Here is a 25,525-nt window from a genome sequence, read left to right on the forward strand (position 1 = left end):
TTGATCGCCTTGCAGTCCAAGGGATTCACAGGAATCTTCCTCAGCACCATAGTTCAAAGGCCTCAATTCTTATGAACAGGGTGAGGTCTTTGTATCACCTCTCCTAAGTAGGATAATCTGAGCCTGGTCCTTTGTTCCTCAAAGGAGAATTCTGGTGAATTCTAGTTTTTACTCCAAACTGGAAGCTTATATTATTCCTTTTTTTACTTACAATTAATCAGTGGAACAACTTGCCTCCAGAAATTGTGGTGCTCCATCACTAGAGGTTTTTAAGAAGAGACTGAACAGCCATTTGCCTGAAATAGTATAGGGTCTCCTGCTTGAGCAAGGGGTTGGATTGGAGGACCTCTAAGGTCCCTTCCGACTCTGTTATTATGTTATACTCTGAGGTTATTCAGCAGAAGCTCCTAATCCATTTTTTTTATAATAGTAAAAAACATGAAGGTGCAGAGAAGCATTTCTCTAAGCTCAAATGCCTGCTTTCCTTGGTCCAGGATGCCTTACAGAAACTGGCTGAAATTCTCCTTCATATATTTTATTTAATATATTTGTGTATTCAATTTGAGCACCCACTTTACTCTCAGCCACTCTGCATGATTCTCGGAGACAAAATACAGAAAAATAACAATAAAGCCACACAACCATAAGCAAGGAACCAACGGTGGGGGAAACTTGGCAACAATACAGTACATATCCACATTACCCAGAAGGCGTTTCCCCAATGCTAATTAAAATGTTTTCATTTTCAGTTGCTGCAAACTCTTTATTTTTAACCAGATTATTTGTAGTATGTCAAGGCTCCGACTAACGAACCCAAGCACTTCTTCGGGTCAGTGTTGACAGATAATTGGCATTCGTATTGCTTATAGCAAAACCAGCCTTCTCTATTCTGATCTCAGTTGTCATTTTTCCCAACCAGAAGGCAGGGGAAGGCTACTTTCTAAAAATGGGCAATCGCATTCTCTGCCCTGATATTTTTATACCCTCCCTGCTATTTCTGTATTCCCAAACCAACTGCTATTTCCTACTCATGTTTACAAAAAAAATAAAAATAAAATCACCAGTCCTGATTTGTTTGTTTTGGATGCTTATTTTAAAGGATGCATTAATAGAGGACAATTTTGGCCTCCTCATTATATGTATGTAACGCAACAAACCAACAAAAGCAATTAATTATTATTTCTGCATGCAAAAGACTTCAATCAGGTTCATTCTGGTTCAGCAGAAACTTGTGTTGTGGGAAGAAATGTCCTTCTGGGTTCAGCTCCAAGTGGGGAAAAAGACACTGGAAACATGGAGGCTGCTTGGAAAGATGGTTTTAATGGTGGACAGAACCACATGGCTTGAGCCCTGAACAGAAAAGGTGATCACATGCTTCAATGTTGGTGGAGAAGAGAAGGGAGGATTGAGATGTTGAATCCCTGGTTTTATGCCCTCTCTGGCCTTTGATCTTGATCTTGTATTCTGATTGGTTGTCAGACTCCCATTGGCCTATGCAGAGGCAACTCTCTAGGCTGCTTTTTGAATCCAGGTTTGGTTGAGCTCTCAGATGCCATGTGGCGAGTTGGGTAAAGGGTCAATATCATCATGCCTTAATCCCATCACTCTGGAGCTGAAGGGGAGAACTCCTTATTATGTAAAATGGACTAGCTCAGGCTTTAATGGCTCATTGACAAAGTGGGATGGGCAGGAAGTTGCAGGCAGCTATTCTGTCTTTTAAAACATGTTTCTTCCCTTTTCACATCCAGAGAAAGTAAGTAAGATCTTTATTACGGTCAAAGACCAGCAATATACATTTGTCTTTACACTATATTAAAAATGCTAACATTAAAATATAATTAAAAGTATTTACATTAAAAGTGGATAATAACATTATAGTCCAAAGATTGTTAAAGGTATATCCAGATAATTGGTACAAGATGGTACTATACTGTAGCCAATTTTTTTCTTATGGACATTGCAGCAGCACAGAACTTTGCCACTGCATACGTGGTAGCCGGGTTAGTGTCCTGGAGGAAAAAGCCTAGATAAACATTGTCTGCCCTCCCTGGCAATCTCTCTAATAAGGGGAGAATATATGCAGACCTACAAGCTCTGTATAGCTCGCAGTGTAATAGTACATGTGAATTATCTTCCACTTCTCCTCTACCACATATACAAACGCGTTCGGTTATAGGTGTTCTTTTATACCTGCCCTGGAGGAGTGCTGAGGGAAGAATGTTAAATCTGGCTCTGAAGAAAGCTATTCTTTGTTTTGGAGAGATCAGGTCATTCAGATATCTTGCCGATTCCCACAAACCCTGTTTTATTCTGTCCCTACTGTGGAGAGGCAACCTATTTAATTCTTCTTGGAACTCCATGTCCCTCATTCTATTGATTACTACTTGCTTTGCTTGCTCAAAGCCTAGGGACATTAATAATAATGATGAAAGCCCATAAGAGCCTAGCTTGTGATCAATTGCTTGTTTCCAGGGGGAAGGGAAATTGTCAGTCAACACTAGTGGGGACCGTCCCTCTGGAAAGAAATGCATTTTAAGCCAATAAATGACCATCATCTTCCAGGCTCTTACTTAAATTTGAGGCATGCCTGTCTCAATTCTTAACTGGGCATTTGGAGTTCCATTGGGAGCAGCTGAGATGGCTCGCAGGAATTTTGTTTGAATGGTTTCTAACAAGTCTCTCTTTGCAAGGATTCCTGTTTGTGCCCCGTAAAGAATTTGCGCCAATGTTTTGACCTCAAAAAGTTTTAAGGCAGCAGGTACTAACTGACCTCCACCTGTATAAAAGAAATGTTTGATTGCACTTGAGGACCTAATGGCTACTTGCAATGTGTGATCCAGGTGTGCCTTCCATGTCCCTAGCGAGTGGAAAACCACACCAAGGTATCTAAATGTTCTAACCTCTTCCAAACTATATCCTTCTATTTGCCAGGAATATTGGCGTGGTCTTTTAGCAAAAACTAAATTTTTTGATTTATCGAAGTTAAGGACCAGCTTGTTTTGCCTGCAATAGCCGAGTGTTGCCCTAATTGCTCTCTTCAGTCCTATGGGGGTTTGTGAAATGATAGCGGTGTCATCAGCATATAAGAGAATTGGCACTTTGCGTTGTGCTAGGTTAGGAGGATGGAAATCCGGGTTCTGTAAAAGGTCAATCAGGGGATTAATATAGAAGTTGAAGAGGGAGGGGGACAGGATGCAACCCTGCCGTACCCCTTTTTGTACTCTTACTGAGCCGGTTAAACTCCCTTGGGGATTGCACCTCACTTTCAGGGTGGAATTGGCATACAATTTTTGTATGAGGAAGAGGAGGCGTTTATCAATAGTGGTGCATTTTAACTTCTCCCAGAGGGTGATCCTGGATCGAAGGCCTGTTTAAAATCCAAGAAGGCCACAAAAAGAGAGGATTTTTTTTAATGTGTGTATTTTTGTACTAAATGGTGGAGTACCAAGATATGATCCACCGTCGATCTTCCTTCTCTAAAACCGGCTTGTTCGTCTTTGATTATCCCCCCTGAAATTAGCTAATCTTGAAGTTTATAATTTAAGTGTTTGGCATACAGTTTACTAATAACGCTTAGAAGACTAATGGGTCTGTAGTTGCCTGGGTCATTTCTATTCCCTTTTTTATAAATTGGTATGATAATTGCTACTCCCCAATCTCTAGGCATATGGCCTGTATTGTCTATAAATGTAAACAGTGATGCTAAAAGTGGAGCCCACCAACTGGCGTTCTTTTTAATTATTTCTGGCAGGACATTATCAGCTCCGGGTGCCTTATTAGCCTTTAGGGCTCCGATCAACCGGGATATCTCTTCTGGTGTAACAGGGGGCCAGTGAGGAGTGTGGTCCAAACTAGTTTGGCTCTCCTTGGTTACATAGTCAGGATCTGTATAAAGCTCCCTAAAGTACTCTTCCCAGGCGTGAATTGGAACCCGATTTGTCGGGGGTAGGGGAGGTTTTCCCAATCCCCTGGTGATGTACCAAAAAAGGGATGTATTTTTTGTCCTGACTGCCGTAATTAGTCTATGCCAAGACTCCTTCAGTGCCGGACTTTTCTTTTCTTTTAGAAGGTTCTTATATTGTGTTTTCAACTGCTTTAAGTAGTAAGTGTGCTCCTCGGAGGAGGCACCTTTACTTTTCTTGTATCCTTCATTATATATCTTTTTTAGTTGAACGCAATCTCTATCAAACCATTTTTTGCTTTTTGAAACTAGGATTTTGGGGTGAGCTAGTGAGCTGTTACTGAGAACCGAATTCAAGTTTACAATTAAGGATTCAAATCCCTCTAGGTAAGATCCCCCACAGTTATTTCGTAGTAGAGATGTACGTAACTCTATGGTTTCAGGGGCTAACATCCATTTGGTAACTTCCTTAGCGTTTTTCTCATTCCATTTAATTCTTAACTGGGTATTTTGAGTTTCTAACCTGGGTAGGTAGGCTGTGCCTGCCCTTAGAGAATTCTGGTGCAATGTGAAAGTAAGGAGTATTGTATTATGATCACTTTCCAATCGCGAGTCTACCTCTATCTTCTGTAAGAACTTCAGGAGGTCATAAGATATTATCCAGTAGTCAACTGTGGATTTTCTTCCTGCTCCCCGGTAAGTATATTCTGCTGGGAAATCACCCCATGGGGACCCGTTAAGGATACACAGATCCAAACGTTCAGTCATTTGTCTTACACATAAGCCTGCCCGATTAGCTTTAGGGTCTTTAAATTGTCTGGCATGCAAAGATTCCTCTGTTACATTTTCATCATAATGAATCTTAAACTGCTTATATAATGCTTGGTCATTTGGACCCATCCTAGGGTTTAAGTCCCCCCCTATAATTATTGCAGCTTTGGGGAATTTGGCTGAACAGCCAAGAATAAAATCTTCTATGCTGTCCCAAATCTTGTTAATCTCATTATTCTTATTAAGTGGAGGAATATAGATATTGAATAGCAAAATCTCCACCTGTTTGAGAGACCGCCTACTGCCAATTATCTCCACTAGACCGATACGATCGCATCGATCGCATCGATTAGGCCTCCTCCGAATTCCACCATCCAGCCAGCGCAGACTCGCAACTACCCGGAGGAGAGCCTTCTCGGTGGCTGCTCCGACCCTCTGGAACGAACTCCCCGTGGAGATTCGGACCCTCACCACCCTCCAGTCCTTCCGCGCCGCTTTAAAGATCTGGCTGTCCCGGCTGGCCTGGGGTTAAGATTCTAACCCCACCCGAATTGTGTGACTGTTGTGTTTTCTTTTTAATATGTTGTATTGTCTTCATGTTGGAAAATTGTTTGTCCTCCCCCCCCCCTTTTTGAACTGTGAGCCGCCCTGAGTCCCCCCCAGGGAAAAGGGCGGCATACAAATAAAGGGAAATGAAAAAAAAATGAAATGTTTAAATAAGAGTAATGTAGTTACAACCCATGAGTGGAAAGGTGGCAGTGGTACACATTTAAAATGCAAGGATGTATTAACTAACGTCACAATACCCCCTTTAGCTCTCCCCCCCCCCTTGCTTGGGACAGCCGGAATTGAGTTGACCCAATAGCCATCTAACTGAATCTCTGTGGAGGTCCAGGTTTCCTGCAGGGAGAGGATGTCAAATTGTGATATATAGTCAAAAAAGAGTTGGTCTTTTGATGGGACGGACCAACCTGCTATATTCCAGGTTATAAGGGAGAGTGGGTCAACTTTTGGAGCTCATCAGGAAACTTGATTTATACAAAGGGAAGTTGTCTGGTTGTTACCATGGATTGAGGTGTCATCGCACACTGAATTGGTCTTCTTTAAAAATAGGGAGGACCCGTCTAGGTCATGTGTAGACTTTTGAGAAACTTGTTCAGGGTAAAAGGTTTTAGCACCAGCTAGCAGAGCTTGCCATTCCGAAGCCTCTTCTCTGGTTGTAGGGCAAGGCGTTATTAAGTCATCTTTCATTTTTTGCAATGGTGGCTCTTTCGTGAGTCGACTCTCAGTATCTTGGTTTGGAGCTGGCGGTGATGAAGGTGTCATGGAATTTTCACACAGGGTTGAAAACATCTCCATCTCTTCTGGGGTCTCTGATACCCCCTTTGGGTCTTGGCTTCTATTTTCTATGATCTTGAATTCATGCAATCTCTTGTCCTCTGGGGGGGAAGTGAGAGGCTCAATTATTGGGGAAACCAGGTCTATAAGTGGCTCTGCTGTGTCCATTGTGACCAATAAGGATTTCTTTAAATTTTCTAGCTTGAATAATATATTGTCTTGTTCTTTCCTTGGGAGAGCACCAAAAGCGTTAATGAGGCTAGCTTCTGTGCTGTTAAGTATTTCTTCTCTGTGCAAGATTGGTTGACTCCCACTATCATTCTCTTTCTTTTCCAAGGTTGAAAATGAGGTGGTGTCATTCGCCTTGGAGGCTCGCATGTTAGTTATTAACGGGATAACCCTTTCCTCACCAAAGACTCTGATGGGAAAGATTTGGAAGGAGGCTAAAAATGCCTTCATCTTGAATAACATCTGAGGTATGGTGGGCTGTTTGAAAGACAAAAGGACCCGCTTCCAATTTGGGGCCTCAGGTAACCACTCCACAGCACAGAGATCAATCATGCCCCTGTGACAGTGAAGAAGCTGGCTTAGGGAATTTAATATTGCACTTCTGGAATTCCAACGTCCATAATTAAGTCCGTTCAAATGGATTCTAAAAGCTATCCTTTGTGTTTGTAGCGAGCGATGTGATTGTTGTAATTGAGGGAGGGATTCTTTCCTGATTTCTTCTTTTTTGATACCTTTTCCTCTCGATGCCTTGTCTGAGGGGGGACTGTTTTTTTTGAGAGGACTGTCTCCTTTTATCTGTCTCTTTAACTGTTTCTCTGGCTCTTTGTTCTTTTTCCTTTTCCTTATCCTGCGAATGGGAGTTAATCAAATCTTCTGCCAGCACTTTAGTGGGAGTTCTTGGGGCCCGATATTGCATTTGAAGAAAAACAGCTAAATCTTTTTTTCAATGACTCTACATCATGTTGGATGGCAATTAATTGTTCAAATATTGAGACCACCGTTTGCGCTGTGAGAAGGCATTGCTTTGCCATAAACTCGGTTGAATTTTCCCAGGGTAAACTCTCCATACTCTGAATTATCTGGTTGTTCTTTGCCTTTTTAGTCTCTAACTTAGACTCAATAAAGGAGGTTGTTGGACTAGTTGTTTGTGATAAGAGCTGGCGGTCATTTTGTTCCCCCTCCACCAGATTGGAGAAGTCTAGTAAATGCTGATTTGCCATATCTTTTTGCCGGTCCTGTTCTAATCTCTCCAGATTGTTGGAGATGGGGGGGGGGGGTAGTTTTACTTACAGATCTCTTGCCAACAAAGAGCTCCTCAATTCGTGGTTGTTTTGCTGTCTTCACTGGAGGGAGAGATCCTGGGCTGGTGCCATGGCGTTTCTTTCTTTTTCCCATGCTTATTTAATTCTTCGGCAGCAACAAAAGTTTTTGTTTGTATTATGTCCTGCGCTGTTATCTCCACCAAAAAATGTTAATTAAATAAAAAAGAATCAAGTAGGAGTACTAAAAATTGATAAAATAAAATAAAACCGAGAGGCACTACTGCAAACACGCTCCAGCTGCACCGGCTGCAGCTCCGCCCCCCCCCCCCCCCCCGATCCAGAGAAATATTCTGCCTTTTCAATATTTCCTAGGATATTTCATTTTTTTTCTGGGAGAGGGCTGGGTGATAACTTCCTACACCATAAAATGTGAAAAAGCACCAGTTCAGGAAACGCTTGGCTCAAAGAGAGCTGGGAAAGGGGGGAGAGTATGAAAGGAGGGAGTGGGGGGGGGGGAGAGAGGCCTTGCCTTCATCTTTTCAGAGCTGCATGCAAACTTTCCATAATATCATCATCATCATCATCATCATCAAGCTAGAAGGGACCTGGAGGACATCTAGTCTAGCCTCTTCTCAAACAGGACACCCATTGAGCCAAGGTGGCGCAGTGGTTAAATGCAGCACTGCAGGCTACTTCAGCTGACTGCAGTTCTGCACTTCAGCTGTTCAAATCTCACCGGCTCAGGGTTGACTCAGCCTTCCATCCTTCCGAGGTGGGTAAAATGAGGACCCGGATTGTTGTTGGGGGCAATATGCTGACTCTGTAAACCGCTTAGAGAGGGCTGAAAGCCCTATGAAGCGGTATATAAGTCTAACTGCTATTGCTATTGCTATTGGAGGGTTCCTACTGATTCGAACCAGTTCGGTCGAACCAGTAGTGGTTTGGTGGCCCAGGTTGCTGGAACTGGCAATGACCCAAGCCTGCCATGCCCCTGAACAGGTTCCCTATGGCGCCATCTTGTTTTTTTTGCTTCTGCGCATGCACAGAACACATTTTTTTGCACTTTGCATGCCCGCATAGTGCCCCGAGCATACCATTAGTAGTGCCTGCCGGAACCCACCCCTGAGGTGGCCTATACCATTTCTGACAGGTAGCTGTCAGGAAGAGGTGGGTTCCTACCAGTTCGTACCAGTTCGGTAGAACCGGTTCGTCAAATCTACCGAACTGGTTAGAAGAGGTTCCACCAGAAAGCAGGCCACACCTACAGAAGAGGTTCCAAAAAATTTGGAAACCCACCACTGACAGACACACACTCACAGACAGACTCACACAGAGCGAGAAAGAGAAAGAAAGGAAGAAAGAAAAAAAGAAAAAAAGAAAGAAAAAGAGAGAGAGAGATGAAAGAAAAAAAGGAAAAAGGGACAGAGAGACAAAAGGAAGGAAAGAGAGAGAGAGAGAGAAAGAAAGAAAGAAAACACATGGCCGGCAAGCCACTCCCACAGGTCACATGGCCGGCAAGCCACTCCCACAGAGGAGGCCATACCCACAGACTAGGTTCGAAAAAAAATTGAAACCCACCACTGCTGTCAGGTCTCTTTTTAAAAACCTTCAGTGATGAAGCCCCTGCAAACTCTGAAGGTATTTCACTGGTTAATTGTCCTCATTGTCAGGAAGTTTCTCTTTAATTCCAGGTTGCTTCTCTCCTTGATTAGTTTCCATCCATTGTTTCTTATCCTGTCTTTAGGTGCTTTGGAAAATAAGTTGACCCCCTCGTCTTTGTGGCAGCCCTCAAATACTGGAATAGTACTATCATGTCCCCCCCCTCGTCCTTCTTTTCTCTAGACTGACCATGCCCAATTCTTGCAATCATTCTTCATATGTTTTAGTCTCTGGCCTTTAATAATCTTAGTGGCTCTTCTTTGCCTTTTTCCCTCAACATCTCAAAAGTTTCAACATCTTTTTTGTAATGTGGTGACCAAAACTAGATGCAATATTCCCAGTGTGGCCTTACTAAGGATTTATAAAGTGGTAACAATAGAATAGAATAGAATCACAGAGCTGGAAGGGACCTTGGAGGTCTTCTAGTCCAACCCCCTGCTTAGGCAGGAAACCCTATACCATTTCAGACAAATGATTGTCCAATCTTTTCTTAAAAACTACCAGTGTTGGAGTATTTACAACTTCTGGAGGCAAGTCATTGTACTGATTAATTGTAAGTAAAAAAGGAATAATATAAGCTTCCAGTTTGGAGTAAAAACTAGAATTCACCAGAATTCTCCTTTGAGGCACAAAGCACCAGGCTCAGATTATCCTACTTAAAAGAGGTGATACTACCAGTATTGGACCATTTACAACTTCTGGAGGCAAGTCATTCTACTGATTATTTCTTCTGACTGTTATTGTTTTCCACCCATTGCTTCTTGTCCTGCCCTCAGGAGCTTTGGAGAATAGTTTCACTCCCTCTTCTTTGTGGCAACCCCTGAGATATGGGAACACTGCTATCATGTCTCCCCTAGTCCTTCTTTTCATCAAACTAGACATACCCAGTTCCTGCAACAGTTCTTCATATGTTTGAGACTCCAGTCCACTCATCATCTTTGTTGCTAATACTGATTTTGATTCTATGCCTCTGTTTATACAACCAAAGATTGTATTAGCTTTTTTAAGCAGCTGCCACACACTGATGTTTAAGTAATCGTCCACTAGGACTCCAAGGTCCCTCTCTCAATTACTGTTTTTAAGCCTAAACAAATTGTCCCTAAACAACAACCCTGTAAGGTAGGTTGAGGTGAAAGAGAGATTTAACAGAGTTGGAAGGGACCTTATAGATCATCTAGTCCAAACCCTCAGCCCAAGCAGGAGACCCTACACCATTTCTGACAAACGACAGTTCAATCTCTTCTTGAAAGCCTCCAGTGATGAAGCTCCCACAACTTCCGAAGGCAACTTCTGTTCCATTGGTGGATTGTTCTCACTGTCAGAAAGTTCCTCCTTGTTTTCAGGTTGAATCTCTCCTTGGTGAGTTTCCATCCATTATTCCTTGTTTGGCCTTCGGGTGCTTTGGAAAATAGCTTGACCCCTTCCTCACTGTGGCAGCCCCTCAAATATTGGAACACTACGTCTATGGATGATTCTTAAGTGATCCAGGTCTGTCTCAATAGTAGTAACTGTGAGAGGGATCTTGGAGTCCTAATGGACAACCATTTAAATGTGAGCCAGCAGTGTGCAGCAGCTGCCAAAAAGCCAATACAGTTCTAGGCTGCATAAACAGAGGGATAGAATCAAGTGTGAATACCAATTTAAAAGGCCTTGGGAAGGCCACACTTGGAATATGGCATTCAGTTTTGGTCGCCACGATGTAGAAAAGATGTGGAAACTCTAGAAAGAGTGCAGAGAAGAGCAACAAAGATGATTAGGGGACTGGAGACTAAAACATGAAGAACGGTTGCAGGAACTGGGTATGTCTAGTTTAACAGAAAGAAGGACTAAGGGAGACATGATAGCAGTCTTCCAATATCTCAGGGGTTGCTACAAAGAAGAGGGAGTCGAGCTATTCTCCAAGGCACCTGAGGGTAGAACAAGAAGCAATGGGTGGAAGCTAATCAAGAAGAGGAGCAACTTAGAATTGAGGCGAAATTTCTTGACAGTTAGAACAATTAATCAGTGGAACAGAAGTTGCCTCCAGAAGTTGTGAATGTCCCAACACTGGAAGTCTTTAAGAAGATGTTGGATAGCCATTTGTCTGAAACGGTATAGAGTTTCCTGCCTAGGCAGGGGGTTGGACTAGAAGACCTCCAAGGTCCCTTCCAACTCTGCTATTGTATTGTATTGTATTGTATTGTATTGTATTGTATTGTATTGTATTGTATTGTCCCTTGGGCCTCCCCGCCTTTCCGTTCAGTCCCTTCCCCGCGACCCCTCCCTAGGCTCTGCCGGAGGCAAATCCCCCCCCCCTCTTCCCAGGGCATTGCAGCGCTGCAGGGACCCAGCCGAAGGGTTAATCCGATAGAGTGGCCGGCTGCTAGAGCGGCCATCCCTGCTCTTGGCTGCGGGGGGGGGGGTCCCTGGCAAGGAGCATCCCCCTCCCTCCCTTTTCCGCCTTCACCCTCCATTCCTGCTGCTCCTTTGCAGAGAGCGTCTCTCGGGGATTTCGCCCTTGCAATTGCGCGGGGCGAAGGGGGCCCGGAGGCATTGAGGGGCGCAAGAAGACCCGCTGCCCAAGTGAGTGAACCCCCACCCCCCCACCCCCAAAAGCGCAGAAACGGGAGATTGCAAGATTTGCTCCGCGGGGTTGATAACGCGTCTATCCAAAGACCTTTTTTTGGGGGGGAGACCTTTGCTGCAAAGCGACTCTCCCCCACCCCCTCCATAGCAAGTGGGGCAAACCCAGCGACCCCCGCGGAGAAAAGGCTTGCAAAGGGCTGGGATCTGCTTGCAACCGGTCTTCGGGAAAGGGTTGGATCCCGATCCCATGGTGCTCAGCCGGCTGGGGAGGATGGAGGTTGACATCCCACCCCGCTGGAAGCCCCCTGCTCTGGGGGAGGGTTGTGCTAAGAGGGGAGAGTGGTGTTTTCGGCCAAATATGTTGGATCCGATTTGCAGAAGATGCTTTATCTGATAGATCTTATATAGATAAATGGAACTATAGTTTGTTGGCCATTGTTTCTCAACCTTGGCCACTTGTGGACTTCAACTCCCAGAATTCCCCAGCCAACCATGCTGGTCTTCCAAGTGCCCAAGATTGAGAAACAATGATTTGAGACCATTGGTTCCCAAGCTTTTTTTTTGGCCATGCCCCACCTAAGCATCTCTAAAACCGTGATGCCTCCCCTGTGACATATAATCCTTACTTTACTCAAAAAGTGAACTCTACTCACTGGAGGAAGCCTAAAAGGCCATGAGCTTGGTTTAAACAAGGTTCAAATTGCCCCCCATTAAAAATCAAATTGCCCCCCTGTGGGGTGTGGGAACCACTGTTTTAGACCATCATTTATTTATTCTCTTTTTTTAATAAAGATTTTTATTAACAAACATGTATAATACACACACACAAAAGTTAGACGTACACCACATTTATACAATACAGTACGAACAGGAACTTCCTGTTTTTTATAATAGCAATCATCAATCGATACCGCTCACCTTATATTATTTCCCCTTCTATTGTGTTTCATTTGGATTTCACCATTCTTAACCCTCTTATTTTACTCATAACTATTATTTTTGAGTTTTGTAATATTCTTTCATTGATTTTTGTTTCTTTCCTCCATCCACCTATAGCATTTATCCCATATCTGGTAGAATTCTGATTCTTCTTTTCCCTGGATTTCTTTAGTTAGTTTGTCCATTTCGGCACAGTCCATAATCTTTCTTATTATTTTATCTTCGCTTGGGGTTAATTTGTTTTTCCATTTCTGGGCAAAGGCAATCCTTGCCGCAATTTATTCTCTTATTTTCTTTGACACAGGGGAGAAAGCTGTGCCCCATTGGCAGTATTGGTGTGAGTTTGGGGGAAGTTTGACCTCCACCATCCCAAAAGAGCTCCCTGGTGGACATCAAGGAAGGAACCCCAGTTTGGGCCTGAGATGGGATAAGAACCCCTCCCATGGCCTCCAGCAAAGCCATCCGGAAAGAAAGGGCCGCTCCCTTGTCCCTGCACCTCCCAGCCCAGGCTGTTCAAGGGAAGAGAGTCAAAATGGAGGAGAAGGAAACAGCCTGCGCCAAGCTGGCCGAGCGTGCCCAGAAAGAATCCTGCGTCGTCCAGGCCGGCGGCCCCACCGAAGTACCGAGACGGGGGTCCCCACTGCAGATCAAGCAGGAACCGGACGAGGGCCTGGCCCAGCGCTGGGAAGCCCAGTGGCAGAATTTCCTGAAGATGGTACAGGCCCCACATCCTGGTTGGGCCTCCCCTCCATTGCCAGAGCTGGTGGCTTTTAGTGACTCCAAACGGGTCCAGCCCGCTGGCGGGACAACCCCGCCAGTCTTTGGCTGGAAAGTGAAGGAGGAAGTCTGCGGGGAAGAGATCGGGAACACGGAGGCCCAGAGGCAGCGGTTCCGGCATTTTTGCTACCAGGATGCCGAAGGACCCCGTGAAGTCTGCAACCGTCTCCGGGAGCTTTGCCACTGGTGGCTGAAGCCAGAGAGGCATACCAAGGAGCAGATCCTGGAGACTCTGGTGCTGGAGCAGTTCCTGGTCATTCTACCCCCAGAGATCCAAGGCTGCGTCAGGGACCGGGGACCGGAGAGCTGTGCCCAGGCGGTGGCCCTTGCTGAGGGCTTCCTCCTAAGGCAGAAGGAGGCCCAGTTGGTGAGCGTTGGTCCCATCTCCTGTTTTCCACCTTGTCTTGGTGGATTGACCTATGGAGCTTGTGTCAATCTCCTGTAGTTGTGATGGACTGTTTGGGGAACATTTGCACTGTGCCCCTGAGCCAGGGTTAATGCAAGAGGCAATATCAGTGCCTCCTGCAAAATCTGAGGATAACCCCCCAAAGCTCATAAAAATGCTTAGCAATTTACCATATTTTTCAGACTGTAAGACGCACCAGTGTATAAGATGCACCAAGATTTTGAAGAGGTAATTAAGAAAAAAGGGGCTCCGTTTTTGCCTTGCCCCAGCCCTGCTGAAGCCTGCAGAGTGCTGCTGGGGGCTGAGGGAAGGCAAAAACCCCTCAATTTTTGCAAAAAAACGGCCCATTTTTTGCAAAAATTGGATGCAGGGGGGGGGCGCTTTGGGAGGCCAAAAATGGCTGTATTCAGTGTATAAGACTCACCAAAATTCCCATGCTCTTTTAGGGGGGAAAGGTGCGTCTTATACTCCGAAAAATACAGTAATACATTTTTTGTGCCTTTTAATCAGTCTTTACTCCTGGTGACGGAACAGACCAGGGGTGTCAATTCAAGACCCATGGGCCGGATCATGCCGTGGAGCGCTTATATCTGGCCTGGAAATATCAAAAGGGCGGAGGTCTTGCGGAGGTCCCCGTCTGGCCCATTTTCGACTTTCCCGGCCTCCAGCAGCACTGTTCTTCCGCGGAGGACAAGTACAATGCTGATCCAGCCCTCAAAAGAAATCCAGTTTGACACCTCTGGCATAGACAATTCCCTATAGTTTTCTTGCTAGATTTTTGGAAATGAATTTTCCTTGCCTCTTTTCTAGGGCTGAGAGGGACTTGCTCCTCTAGACATTCAGCTGGCTTCATACTTAAGGCAGGATTAGAACTCAGGGTCTCTTCCTTTGTAGCTCAGGCTACTGCACCAAACTGACTGTCTTAACTGAGGCAGTGTTGTTCACCGCTTTGGCTGGGTGGACTTCAACTTCCAGAGTTCCCCAGCCAGCCGTGCTGATTTCTGGGAGTTGAAATCCACACATCTTTAGAGTTGCCTAGGTGGAGAATCTAGCAAATCATCAGTGGGAATTTGCAAATAAATCAATAAATACAAGGTGGTGCATGTATTTAATTGAATTTGAATTGTAGGTGAAATGATGTCAGATTTAGGTTTCATCCTGGCTACTCCCGTTTTGTAGCGCCATTAATACAACAAATGGAGCCCTTCGTGTTTTGGAAAAGATAGGCAGAAAAGTTTGATCTTTTTTAAAGCTCTATGATTTTGATTTCCAAGGAACTTTTGTGAATGGGTGCTTTTTGGATAGCTTGGATTACAACTCCCATCAATGCCACGCTTAGCTGGGGATGGCCCCTGTTGGCTGTGGCTGATGAGAACTGTAGTGCCACACATCTCAAGGGCCCTTACAGTAGTAAGGAAGAGCTGATTTCATAATCTGTAATTCCCAGAAAAAGTTGGGAAGTTTTTTGACCCACACGCTCTCATAACAGCCGATAAGAACATATGTCAACTCCTAACACCGCCGTAGTGAGAGAAGGGAGGGGCAGTGCATTCCACGCATATTGTCGGCTGAAGTCGGATTTCAGATTACTGCAGCAGGCTTGGGAGGGATGCACCTCATTGGGGAATGTGATTTATGACACAGACTGAGCGAAGGGAAGGAACAGGGAGGAGTAAAGTTCAGCTATAACTCAAACAAAGCTTAGATTTGACTGCGAAAAGGTCTTGCCTAAGATGCTCCTAATAAATGACTAGTTTTGTATTGAAACTTGGCTCCACACTCATGAATCAATTAGGGCATTTTTAGGAAACCTGCCAACATATTTGAACCAGGCTTCTCATGAATATAAATGCTTAATATGAATTTCATCTACCACACTGTCAGCAATTTAATTCAGGACAGTTTTGCATATTTGGAGGTCGTAAGTGTTTTTATTTTTTTATTTTTTTATTTTAACTCAGATATTTATACATATTACCATCATTATACCTCCATTTGACTACAATTGTTTAATTGTTATCCCTCCTTCCTTCCCTCCTTCCTTTCTTCCTTCTCTCCTTCCTTTTCTCCTTCTCTCCTTCCTTTCCCCCTTCCTTTCCTCCTTCCTTCCCCCTTCCTTCTCTCCTACATTCCCTCCTTCCTTCCCTCCTTTCTTCTCTCCTTCTCTCCTTCCTTCCCTCTTTCCTTCCCTACTTTCTTCTCTCCTTCCTTCCCTCCCTGCTTCCCTCCCTGCTTCCCTCCCTCCTTCCTACCCCCCTTTCTTCTCTTTCTTCTCTCCTTCCTTCCTTCCTCCTCTCCTTTCCCTTCTCTCCTTCCCCTTCCTCCCCTTTACCCTTCCCCTCTTCTTCCCAAAATTTAAAGTGTTTTTAAATTTAAATCTCTCACAATCTGAATCCTGGTGGCTTTTGAGCACATTTTTGGCAGCAATACATGTAGTCTTCGACTTAACAACCACAATCGAGTCTGAAATTTCTATTTGTCTGAGCAAGACAGTGGCCTAAGTGAGTGCTGCCCCATTTTGCGACCTTCCTTGCCAGAGTTGTTAAGTGTTAAGTGCTGTTAAATTAGCAACACTGTTGTAGAGCAAATCTGGCTTCCCCGTTGACTTTGCTTGCCGGAAGGTCGCAAAAGAGGGCCATGTGACCCCAGGATACTGCAACCGTCATAAATACAGGCCAGTTGCCGAGCGTTTGGATTTTAATCATGTGACCATGGGGATGCTGCAAAGGTGGCAAGTGAAAAACTATCATAAGACGCTAATTTCAGTGCCATTGTAACTTTAAATGCTCATATTCTGACCCAGCTCTCCAAACTCGGCAAATCCTCTGTAGTTGAAGCAATCGTTCCTTTGTTAGGAATGCCAGCAGCCCTGGCAAAAAGTTTCTCTCTCACCCAGGCTAATAAGTATGTCTGGCAGGGAGATGAATTAGCTCTCTGCCACATCTATTCATCTCCGCACCCTGCCTTTTATTCCCAGAGCTAAGGTGCGGCTTTGCTAGCAGCAGTGGCTCTTCTGTCCCAAGGACCAGCTCATACATTTCTACTGTTCTCCTCTCCTCTGCCTTCTGCACATCTGAACCTCAGGCACTGAGCCCTGGTAAAAAGTTTTTCTCTCATCGCAGGCTAATAGGTCTGTCTGGCAGGGAGGTGAATAGCTCTCTGCCACATCTATTCATCTCCGCACCCTGCCTTTTATCCCCAGAGCGAGGGTACGGCTTCGCTAGCAGCAGTGGCTCTTCCGTCCCAAGGACCGTCCCATACATTTCTACTGTTCTCCTCTCGTCTGCCTTCTGCACATCTGAACCTCAAGCACTGAGCCCTGGCAAAAAGTTTCTCATCGCAGGCTAATAAGTCTGTCTGGCAGGGAGATGAATTAGCTCTCTGCCACATCTATTCATCTCCGCACCCTGCCTTTTATCCCCAGAGCGAGGGTACGGCTTCGCTAGCAGCAGCGGCTCTTCCGTCCCAAGGACCGTCCCATACATTTCTACTGTTCTCCTCTCCTCTGCCTTCTGCACATCTGAACCTCAGGCACTGGACCCAGCTGTCCCTTCTCTTCCTCATCAGCCACCTCCAGACTTGGGGGCTGTTGACTCTCCATCTGAGGATGGATGGATGGGCCAAGTGCTACCTCTGTCTCTGCCAGCTCTTACCCCTCAAAGCTCTCAGGTTGTCTGGATGCTGACCCTGACTCTCACACCTCCTCCTCCTCCTCCGATTTGGCTGCTGCAACAGGTGACTACATGAATGGTTGTTAAGTCAAGGACTACCTGCATTAGAATATATATTTTTTTGGCCATCATTTTCTTCTGGATGATTTCCCCCCCCTCTGATTTCCTATCTAGAGATTTCCTTGTGGTCTCCCCTTCGAAGCCTAACCTGGCCTGACTCGCTTCATTTTTCCAAATTCAGCTTCGCTTGGCTAGAAGGCTGGGCCTGCTGTCATTCAGTTTACCCTCCCAGGGTTAATAAAAAAAACAGGATGGTAATGTTATATTGTCAAATTGTTCCATTTTTTTTTTGTTTCAGTATCACGGGTTCCTTTGAACTGACGGGCTGGTCCTTTGTTTGTTCTTTCAGGGTCAGGCTTGCTTGGAGGAAATGACGGTGAATCTTCCAAAGATCCATCAAGTCTGCCTGGGGGCCTCTCGAAAACTAGGTACTGTAAAGGATGGGTTTTCCCTCCCCCCCGCCACAGTGTCTTCTAATTTATTGATAGAACAGCCTGATCCACCTTTCAGGGTTGTTGTTTTACGGGAAGTAGGAATAAAGGTGCGGTAAAAATCAAATAAATAAACCAAAATGGGTGGTCCCTCTGGAGGCTTTTAAGAGATCGGGCCCCCACTGGGCTGGATGGTACAGGATCTCCTCCTTTAGCGGGGTGGGATCGGGTGCTGGGCTAGAACAGCAGTCACTAGCTGGTGGTCCGTGAGAAAATTTTGGTGGTCCACAGAAAAATGATTTGCATTTTTTATATTGGACCAAATCAGGGGTCCTCAAACTACAGCCCCTGGGATGGGTTCACCGACAAATGCGCGCTCGACGAAACCACGGTGAGAAAACCGTGAGTTCTAAATCGCGCCAACGAATGAGCACAGAAGCGCGCCGACAACAGCGTGCTGACAAAAGTGCACCTTCAACGAACAAGTAATAACCGCGAGTTCTAAACCTAACCCTCAACCTAACCCTCAACCTAACCCTCAACCTAATCCTTACCTTAACTTAAATCGCGCTTACCTTACCTTAACTTAAATCGTGCTTCTATCGGCGCGCTGTTGTGGGCACGCTGATGACGTTGCGGTTTTCTCGACGAGGTTTCATTGGCGTGCTTTTGTCGTGCGCGCATTTGTTAGGTCATGCCTGGGATGGATATGTGCAATGATATGTGCAATGGTGGCTGCAGAGAATCTCCCCCTTCGGGGTCTTTTTGTGTGGGTTGGAGGGGGGTAGAAATTCCTACTTGGGGTCTGCTTCAGCCTCCTGGTGGGGGGCTTTGGGCGAAGGCTGGAGGGAAGTGCAGCTGGTGGCAAAGAGCCGGAGGGCCTTGTTCCAGTGGGACTGCATCATGGCCTGGAACTGGCTGACCATCACAGCCCACTGAGCCTCCAGGCGTCGGTACCTGGCCTTGCACTCCCGCAGGTCTTCCCTCTGCTTGGAAAGCCTATGCTCCTAGTCCTCAGTGAGGTGCTTCTTCCAATTTGAACTGAGCCAGCTGTTTGGGCAACTCATGGTGGCTGCTTAGCTCCAACAACTGCTTCCTGTTGGGGCCCTAAGGAGCCTGGGCGGGCAGGCAATGAGTGACTGGCAGGAGAGGGGCGAGTGGAGGCTGGCGAGGCGCCCCTCGACGTGAGTGACAACGAGTTGGCCACGCCCACCCAGTCACATGGCCACCTTGCCACGCCCACCTACCCGGTCATTAGGCAGATTGTATTAGTGGCCCGTGGGATTTAAAATTATGAATTTAGTGGTCCCTGAGGTCCGAAAGGTTTGTGATCTCTGGACTAGAAGACCTCCAAGGTCCCTTCCAATTCTGTTATTCTATTGGCCGGGGTATGTGCAGCAAATGAAACGGAAGACGAGGAGTGGGAAAGAAGCCGATCAGATCTATTGATTGATTCTGTGCCATGGAGTCACTTTGGACTCGTAGCCACCCCGCAGTTAAAATTTTCTGAGCTTACAAATAAACTAGGAACATTTTGCATCGTTCATTTATTGATATATGTGGTTGATAAGGGTTAACCCCAAGTTGACAGTCCACATCGATCAATACATTTGTCAGATTATAGATGATGAAAAAAAAAACAACTACAGTGTATTTATTAGCTTAGATAATCAAGTTACAATGGTTCATTTAGTGCCCGTTCAAAGTTATAACGGCACTGAAAAAAATGATTTACGACCGTATTTCGCACTTATAACTTTTGCAGCATCCCCATGGTCATGTGATCAAAATCCAGAGGCAACTGGTTTGTATTTCCAACGGTTGCAGTGTCCCGGGGTCACGTGATAATCTTTTGTGACCTTTTGACCAACAAAGTCAATGGGGAAGGCAGATTCACTTCACAACCCTGTCATGTCACTAACTCAACAACCGCAGTGATTCACTCACCAAAGAAAAGGTCGAGGAATCAGCGTACTTTACGACAGGACATGGGGGCAATTTTACGATTGGCTTGAATGGAAAGAGAAAGGAACAAAACAAGAATTAAATAACTCAGGTGGCACATTATTAAATTCGGGGGGGGGAATAAGATAGTATATAAGTGGAAAAATGATACAAGTGGAATTAATATTAGAAGTAAAATGTAATAGAGAAAATTATTTGTATGAAAATATAAAGTTGGGATGGCAGAAAAACCATCCCGAGAACTCATCAAAGAAAGTAAATAAGGACAACAACGGAAAGGAGGGGGATGAGGAGGGAAAGGAAGAAAGGGTAAAGCAGAAGAAGGAAGGGTGGAGAGAGGTTAAGGAGGAGGAGGAGGGGGAGAAAGAGAGAGGAAGAAGAAAGGAGGAAGGAAGAAGGCAGAGAAGAGAGGTTGAGAAGATGGAAGGAGCAAGGTTGTTGCAAAATAAGATGGAGGCAAGAAAGTGACCCAAACTGTATTATATATATATTTGTAAAAATAGTGATGAACAGACAAATGTTAAATAGCAATTATAAGAATGTATATTTGTGAATGGATTTGAAAGGCAAAAATAAAAAAACCTTAATAAAAAAATGATGGGCCGTAAAATGGGGCAAAAATGCACTTAAACAAATGTCTCGCTTGGTAATGAAAATTTTGGGCTCAAATTGCCGAGGACTACCTGGGTCAAGGGATTGTCTTGGGCAGAAATCAACCATCTTAGATGGCTGCCCTTCTGCAATTTTATGCAATACGATTGCTGAGTATTTATTTATTTATAGGGGGAAAATGTCCAGACCAAACATAATTTCTAATGTTGGATTTTCCCTCTTACCAGAGGGAGCCACCTTGTGGAGTACTGTGCAGATGTTACCATGGCAACTCCACTGCTCTGTACAGTAGAAGCCAGTATGGCACAACAGGCTGTATCTTAACAGAACATACACCCCGAGAGGTGTTAGGGGTGTCTTACACCCCCCCCCCCAGTATTTGTTTCCAGGGAGTAAGTCATCTGTGTACCAAATTTGGTTGAAATTGCTTGAGGTGTTCCAGAGTTATGCTGGAACATACAGGGACACACAGCCGTTTTTATATATATATATAAAGATTGCAGTGGGAGGAGAAAAACTTAATTGAGCCTGCTATTTCTGTCATTACAACCGTTAAGCAAATCACCATGTGACTGCACCCGATTTGACAACTTGTTTTTTGAGGCAGTTGTTAAGTGAATCCTGCAGTCATTAAACAAATGCATCGTTTGCTATGAGAATTTTGCTGGTAGCCACAAATTTTATAAATCACAGCCACGTGACTGTGCTCTGGCTATCCCAATAGCCTTGAACGGGTCTCCAACTGAGCATTTGCAGGCTGAAAACGTGAGGCGCGGAGCCCAAACACGCAAGCCATTGTCTGGAGGCCGGGGGGGGGGGGGGAGGGCAGGTGGGCAGGGCTACATTCGGAGTATAAGACGCACCCAAATTTTCAGCCTCTTTTAGGGGGGGAAAGTGCATCTTATACTCCAAAAAATACGGTAATACTTTTTAGGGTAATGGAATCTCTGCCAGGAAAAAACAAGCTCAGAGAGCACCAAGGACTGTTTGGTTTAGGTGATTCTGGCATAGGTTGAGGACCTGCTGTTTTGCCAGAGTCAACATGCAGATCTTGGACTCAGAGTTAATGAAGACACAGATGAGGTGAAAACTAAAGTGATTTATTGAAAAAGCCTGGAGGAGTGGCAGAAACTTAATTAAAGGATGATTCACAGAAAGGAGAGAAGCATTTGTCTGAAATGACATAGGATTTCCTGCTTGAGAAAGGCGGGGGGGGGGCTTGGACTAGAACAGGTGTCCCCAACCCCTGGGACACTAATGGCAAAAATGTAAATTGTATGCATGCGACTACGGGACTCTGCAAACAAGTGGTAAATGTGGGCTGATTGCTGAGCTCCCCAATGTGGTCATAGGGGGGCAGGGAGGGGCGCATCGGAACCTTGGAACAGGTCAAGTCTACCTGTAATCTTTATGCACACATTCACCATGTCTTTCTACTCTTCCTCCAGCAGGGGGCAGGCTGTTGAATGAACAGGAGCGGCCACCTCTCTGGGCCCAAGATTACCGAGAATCTGTCGGTAGAACGTCACTCCCAAAGAACCAGGACGGCCTCTTGCCACGGCCCGGATTGGGCAAAATTTCGGAGAACGAGTTAATGAGGCCCGAAAGGTCTTCAGGGTCCCTTCCGACCAAAAGAGGCTCCGAAGCGATCCCGTGCCGAGTGGGCTACAAAGATCTCGGCGGGATCCTTTTCCAGGAGAGGATCCAAGAGAGCCCCCGGCAGAAGCGCTGCGTCGTCCTCCGCCGGCGGATCCACACGGAGGAGCGTCTCTACAAGTGCCAGGATTGCTGGAAGAGCTTTGACCACCGTTCCCACTTCATCCGCCACAAGAAGATCCACACAGGCGAGAAGCCCTTCCAGTGCGCCGACTGCGGGAAGAGCTTCAACCGGAACTCCAACCTCACCACCCACATGCGGACTCACACGGGCGAGAAGCCCTACAAGTGCTTGGACTGCGGCAAGAGCTTTCGGTGGAGCTCGGATTTCATTGTCCACGAGCGGACTCACACCGGGGAGAAGCCCTACAGCTGCGCGGACTGCGGGAAAGCCTTCCGCCGCAGCTCCAACCTCACGGCCCACGAGCGGACGCACCGGGGCGAAAAGCCCTACAAGTGCTTGGATTGCGGGAAAAGCTTCACCCGAGGCCTCTACCTGATCGCACACAAAAAGACACACTCGGGGGAGTGAGCGGGGGCACAAGTGAGAGTTGGTTAGCGGCCCCTCCTCCTTGGACTTTTCCTGGGGGAGGAGAGTTCATCAAACGTCTCATCTGAATTGCATCCACGGCAATTTTCAGCTCATCTGGGAGGGCGGCGGTGGGGAACAGAAATGATCATTCCTGGGTTTGGGTTCAGGGCCCCGTCAGCATCTTCAGATGACCCGGTGCTGGATGAGATCCACAGTAGTCTCACCGCCATGCAAGGTTGGCTCACTGAAGTTGCCCCCCCCCAAAAAAAGTCAGCTGGATTTCATTTCGGCAGACGGTCCTTCTGGCAAATCCCTCGCCCCCAAGCCCGATCGATCAGTTTGGAAAATGGGGCAACTCGGCCTACGATGACTCCATTTGGGATGGCAGCTTCTCTCAGGACGTGACTCCCTACGGTGTGAGCAATTTGAATTGCCCGAAACCGAAATCGGGGGAGAGCTGGAAGTGAGCAAGGCCTTGTTAGGAAGACCAGTTATTCTGGGCCAGATGGTTTCTTCATCTTGAAGCTGAGGGAGAAAGTCTTTTGTCAAACTTCCGGCCTACAGGCTGGATGCGTCACATGCTGGCCACGCCCACGGCTGGTTCAGCGAACGGGGGGGGGGAGTCCCAATATGTCATGTGACAATGACGGGAGTTTGACATCCCTGCCTTAAAGAGCAGGGATTTCCCTAACTTGGCAACTTTTAAACTTCGGGACTTCAACTCCCAGAATTCTAGCATGGCTGGCTGAGGGATTCTGGGAGTTGAAGTCCACCAGTCTTAAAAGTGGCCATGATTTAGAGCAACCATTGCTTCTTCAGCTGAAGATGACCATTAACGCCCAGTGCCAGCTGCCTTTAGCGGGTGGCAGACGGGCTGTTTGCACCGAAGAGAGAAACCTTTTGGGATTTAGATCCAGAGAGCACTGCCTGGCTTTCGTCTTTTGATCCGCTTATCATGTACCAGCTAGGAAGTAGAACACCACTGTTCGGTGATTTTGGTTCTCATGTGATCTCTTGGCTGCAGCCCACCCCCTTTGCATTATGGGCACAGTAGTACCAATTTACCATATATATATATATATATGGCAGTGTTTCTCAACCTTGGAGGTTTCAAGATGTGTGGACTTCAATTCCCAGAATTCCCCAGCCAGCAAAGCCGCCCAAGGTTGAGAAACATTGCCAGATGCTCGCTCTGAGGATCACACTCTTATTTCAAGATAAATATATGTGAAGGGCTTTGATTGCTCAAAAGGGCTATGCAAAGGCCAAGTATTTATTATAATTGTTATTTTTTTATGATTACCTGTCTCTTTTGAGAAGCTGGGGTGGTGGAGGTGGTGACGGATTTAAGATATTCGGCGTGCCGAGAACCTCAGCGAACGAATTCTGCTTGCGCTCCGATAGCTATTCCGCCATTCCACGCGAATGTGGCTTTTTTTTTAGTTTTGGGGTGGTGCCGAAAGAGGAAAAGGAGCATCAGTTCCTGTTCTTCGTGGAGAAGGACGAGGAGGAGGGAGAGAAATTTTATGTTTAGCAAATGCAGAATAAATCCAGTAAGCAAATATGAACAGGTCTGTCTGGTTTATTCTGGGAGTAGAAAATTCCGAATGCGCAAATACATATTGGGGCACTACAGATAATACTCAAATTACAATCGCAAGCGAGCCCAAAATTTATGTTGCGAAGCGAGACAGCTGTTAAGTGATTCCCTCCCCCCTTTTCTATTTCTATTGGTCCAGCTGTTAAGCGAATCCTTGCAGTTGTTAAGTTAGGAATGTGGTTGTTAAGTGAATCCCGGATTCCCGATTGACTTTGTTTGTCAGAAGGTCGCAAAAGGTGAATTGTGGGACCGTGGGACACTGCTACCGTTGTAAATATGGAACAGTTGCCAAGCCTCTGAAGCACGTGACCACGGGGATGCTGCAATGGTCATTAAGTGTGAAAAAGGTTCCTTCCCTCCCACCCCAGTGCTGTTGTAACTTTGAATGGTCATTAAGCGAATTGTTGTAAGTCGAGGACTACCTGTGCTTGTAACCAGCTCGAATCACAAAATAATATTAAAAAGTTTTTCAAAATGGCTTGCTCAGGCAGAACAACAAAACCGAAACCACATAAAACCCAAGGAGGAAGGAAAGTCACCCTTCTACCACTCGGCACAATCAGAAATAGTGGTGGGACTCCTCAATTTAAGACTGTTAAGTTGTAACCATTGTAAATCAGGTCACCCATACGACCGATCCAATTTTATATTGGATAAATGGAACACAAATGCAACACAAATGTAACAAAGGCAACAGTAAAAATAATGGCTTTCTGTCGTGATGGTCTCTTGTGATGAGCTGATAGACAGAGAAAGGAAGCAGTATGCCTCCTCCCATATTTGGGCATACCAGGGGTTGTGACACAATACATACATACATACATACATACATACATACATACATACATATGCCAATCACCTCCTCTCGACCCATAAGATCCCACAGATTAGGCCTCCTCCGAGTGCCATCTGCCAGCCAGTGCCGGCTGGCAACTACGTGGAGGAGAGCCTTTTCTGTAGCAGCTCCGACCCTCTGGAACGATCTCCCCGTGGAGATTCGTACCCTCACCACCCTTCAGACCTTCCGCACAGCCCTCAAGATCTGGCTATCCCGCCAGGCCTGGGGGTAAAGACCATAATTTGCCCCCACCCGAATGTTGAATGAATGTTGCTTGATTTTAATTACATACTGTGTTTTTATGTTATTGTATGTCTTCCCCTCCCATATAAGTTAGCCGCCCTGAGTCCCCTCAGGGAAAAGGGCAGCCTATAAATAAACGCAACTAAACTAAACTAAACTAAACATACATACATACATATATATTTGCATCAGCTTTCAACTCCGGAACAAGATTGTAAGAACCTCGAAAGAGAGCTCCATTATACAGGCAGTCCTCAACGTACAACCACAATTGATCCCAAAATTTCGGT

General features: G+C 45.7%; 1 protein-coding gene across 2 annotated transcripts; it reads left to right on the plus strand.

The window, feature by feature from the left end:
* Positions 1-11,366: 11,366 nt before the first annotated feature.
* On the plus strand, positions 11,367-23,180 carry LOC116502777 (zinc finger and SCAN domain-containing protein 31-like). 2 transcript variants are annotated; one of them, XM_032208705.1, is made up of 4 exons: positions 11,367-11,502; positions 12,749-13,588; positions 17,708-17,786; positions 21,815-23,180. In XM_032208705.1, exons 2-4 carry the CDS (start codon positions 12,887-12,889, stop codon positions 22,552-22,554), a joined length of 1,521 nt encoding a protein of 506 aa, XP_032064596.1. In that variant the 5' UTR covers positions 11,367-11,502; positions 12,749-12,886; the 3' UTR covers positions 22,555-23,180. The 2 variants fall into 2 exon arrangements, with proteins under 2 accessions (XP_032064596.1, XP_032064597.1); XM_032208706.1 differs by having other exon boundaries at positions 21,818-23,180.
* The last annotated feature ends 2,345 nt before the right edge of the window (positions 23,181-25,525 follow it).

Source organism: Thamnophis elegans, chromosome 2 (genome assembly GCF_009769535.1).
Source record: "Thamnophis elegans isolate rThaEle1 chromosome 2, rThaEle1.pri, whole genome shotgun sequence".
In the NCBI taxonomy this organism is placed as follows: Eukaryota; Metazoa; Chordata; class Lepidosauria; order Squamata; family Colubridae; genus Thamnophis; species Thamnophis elegans.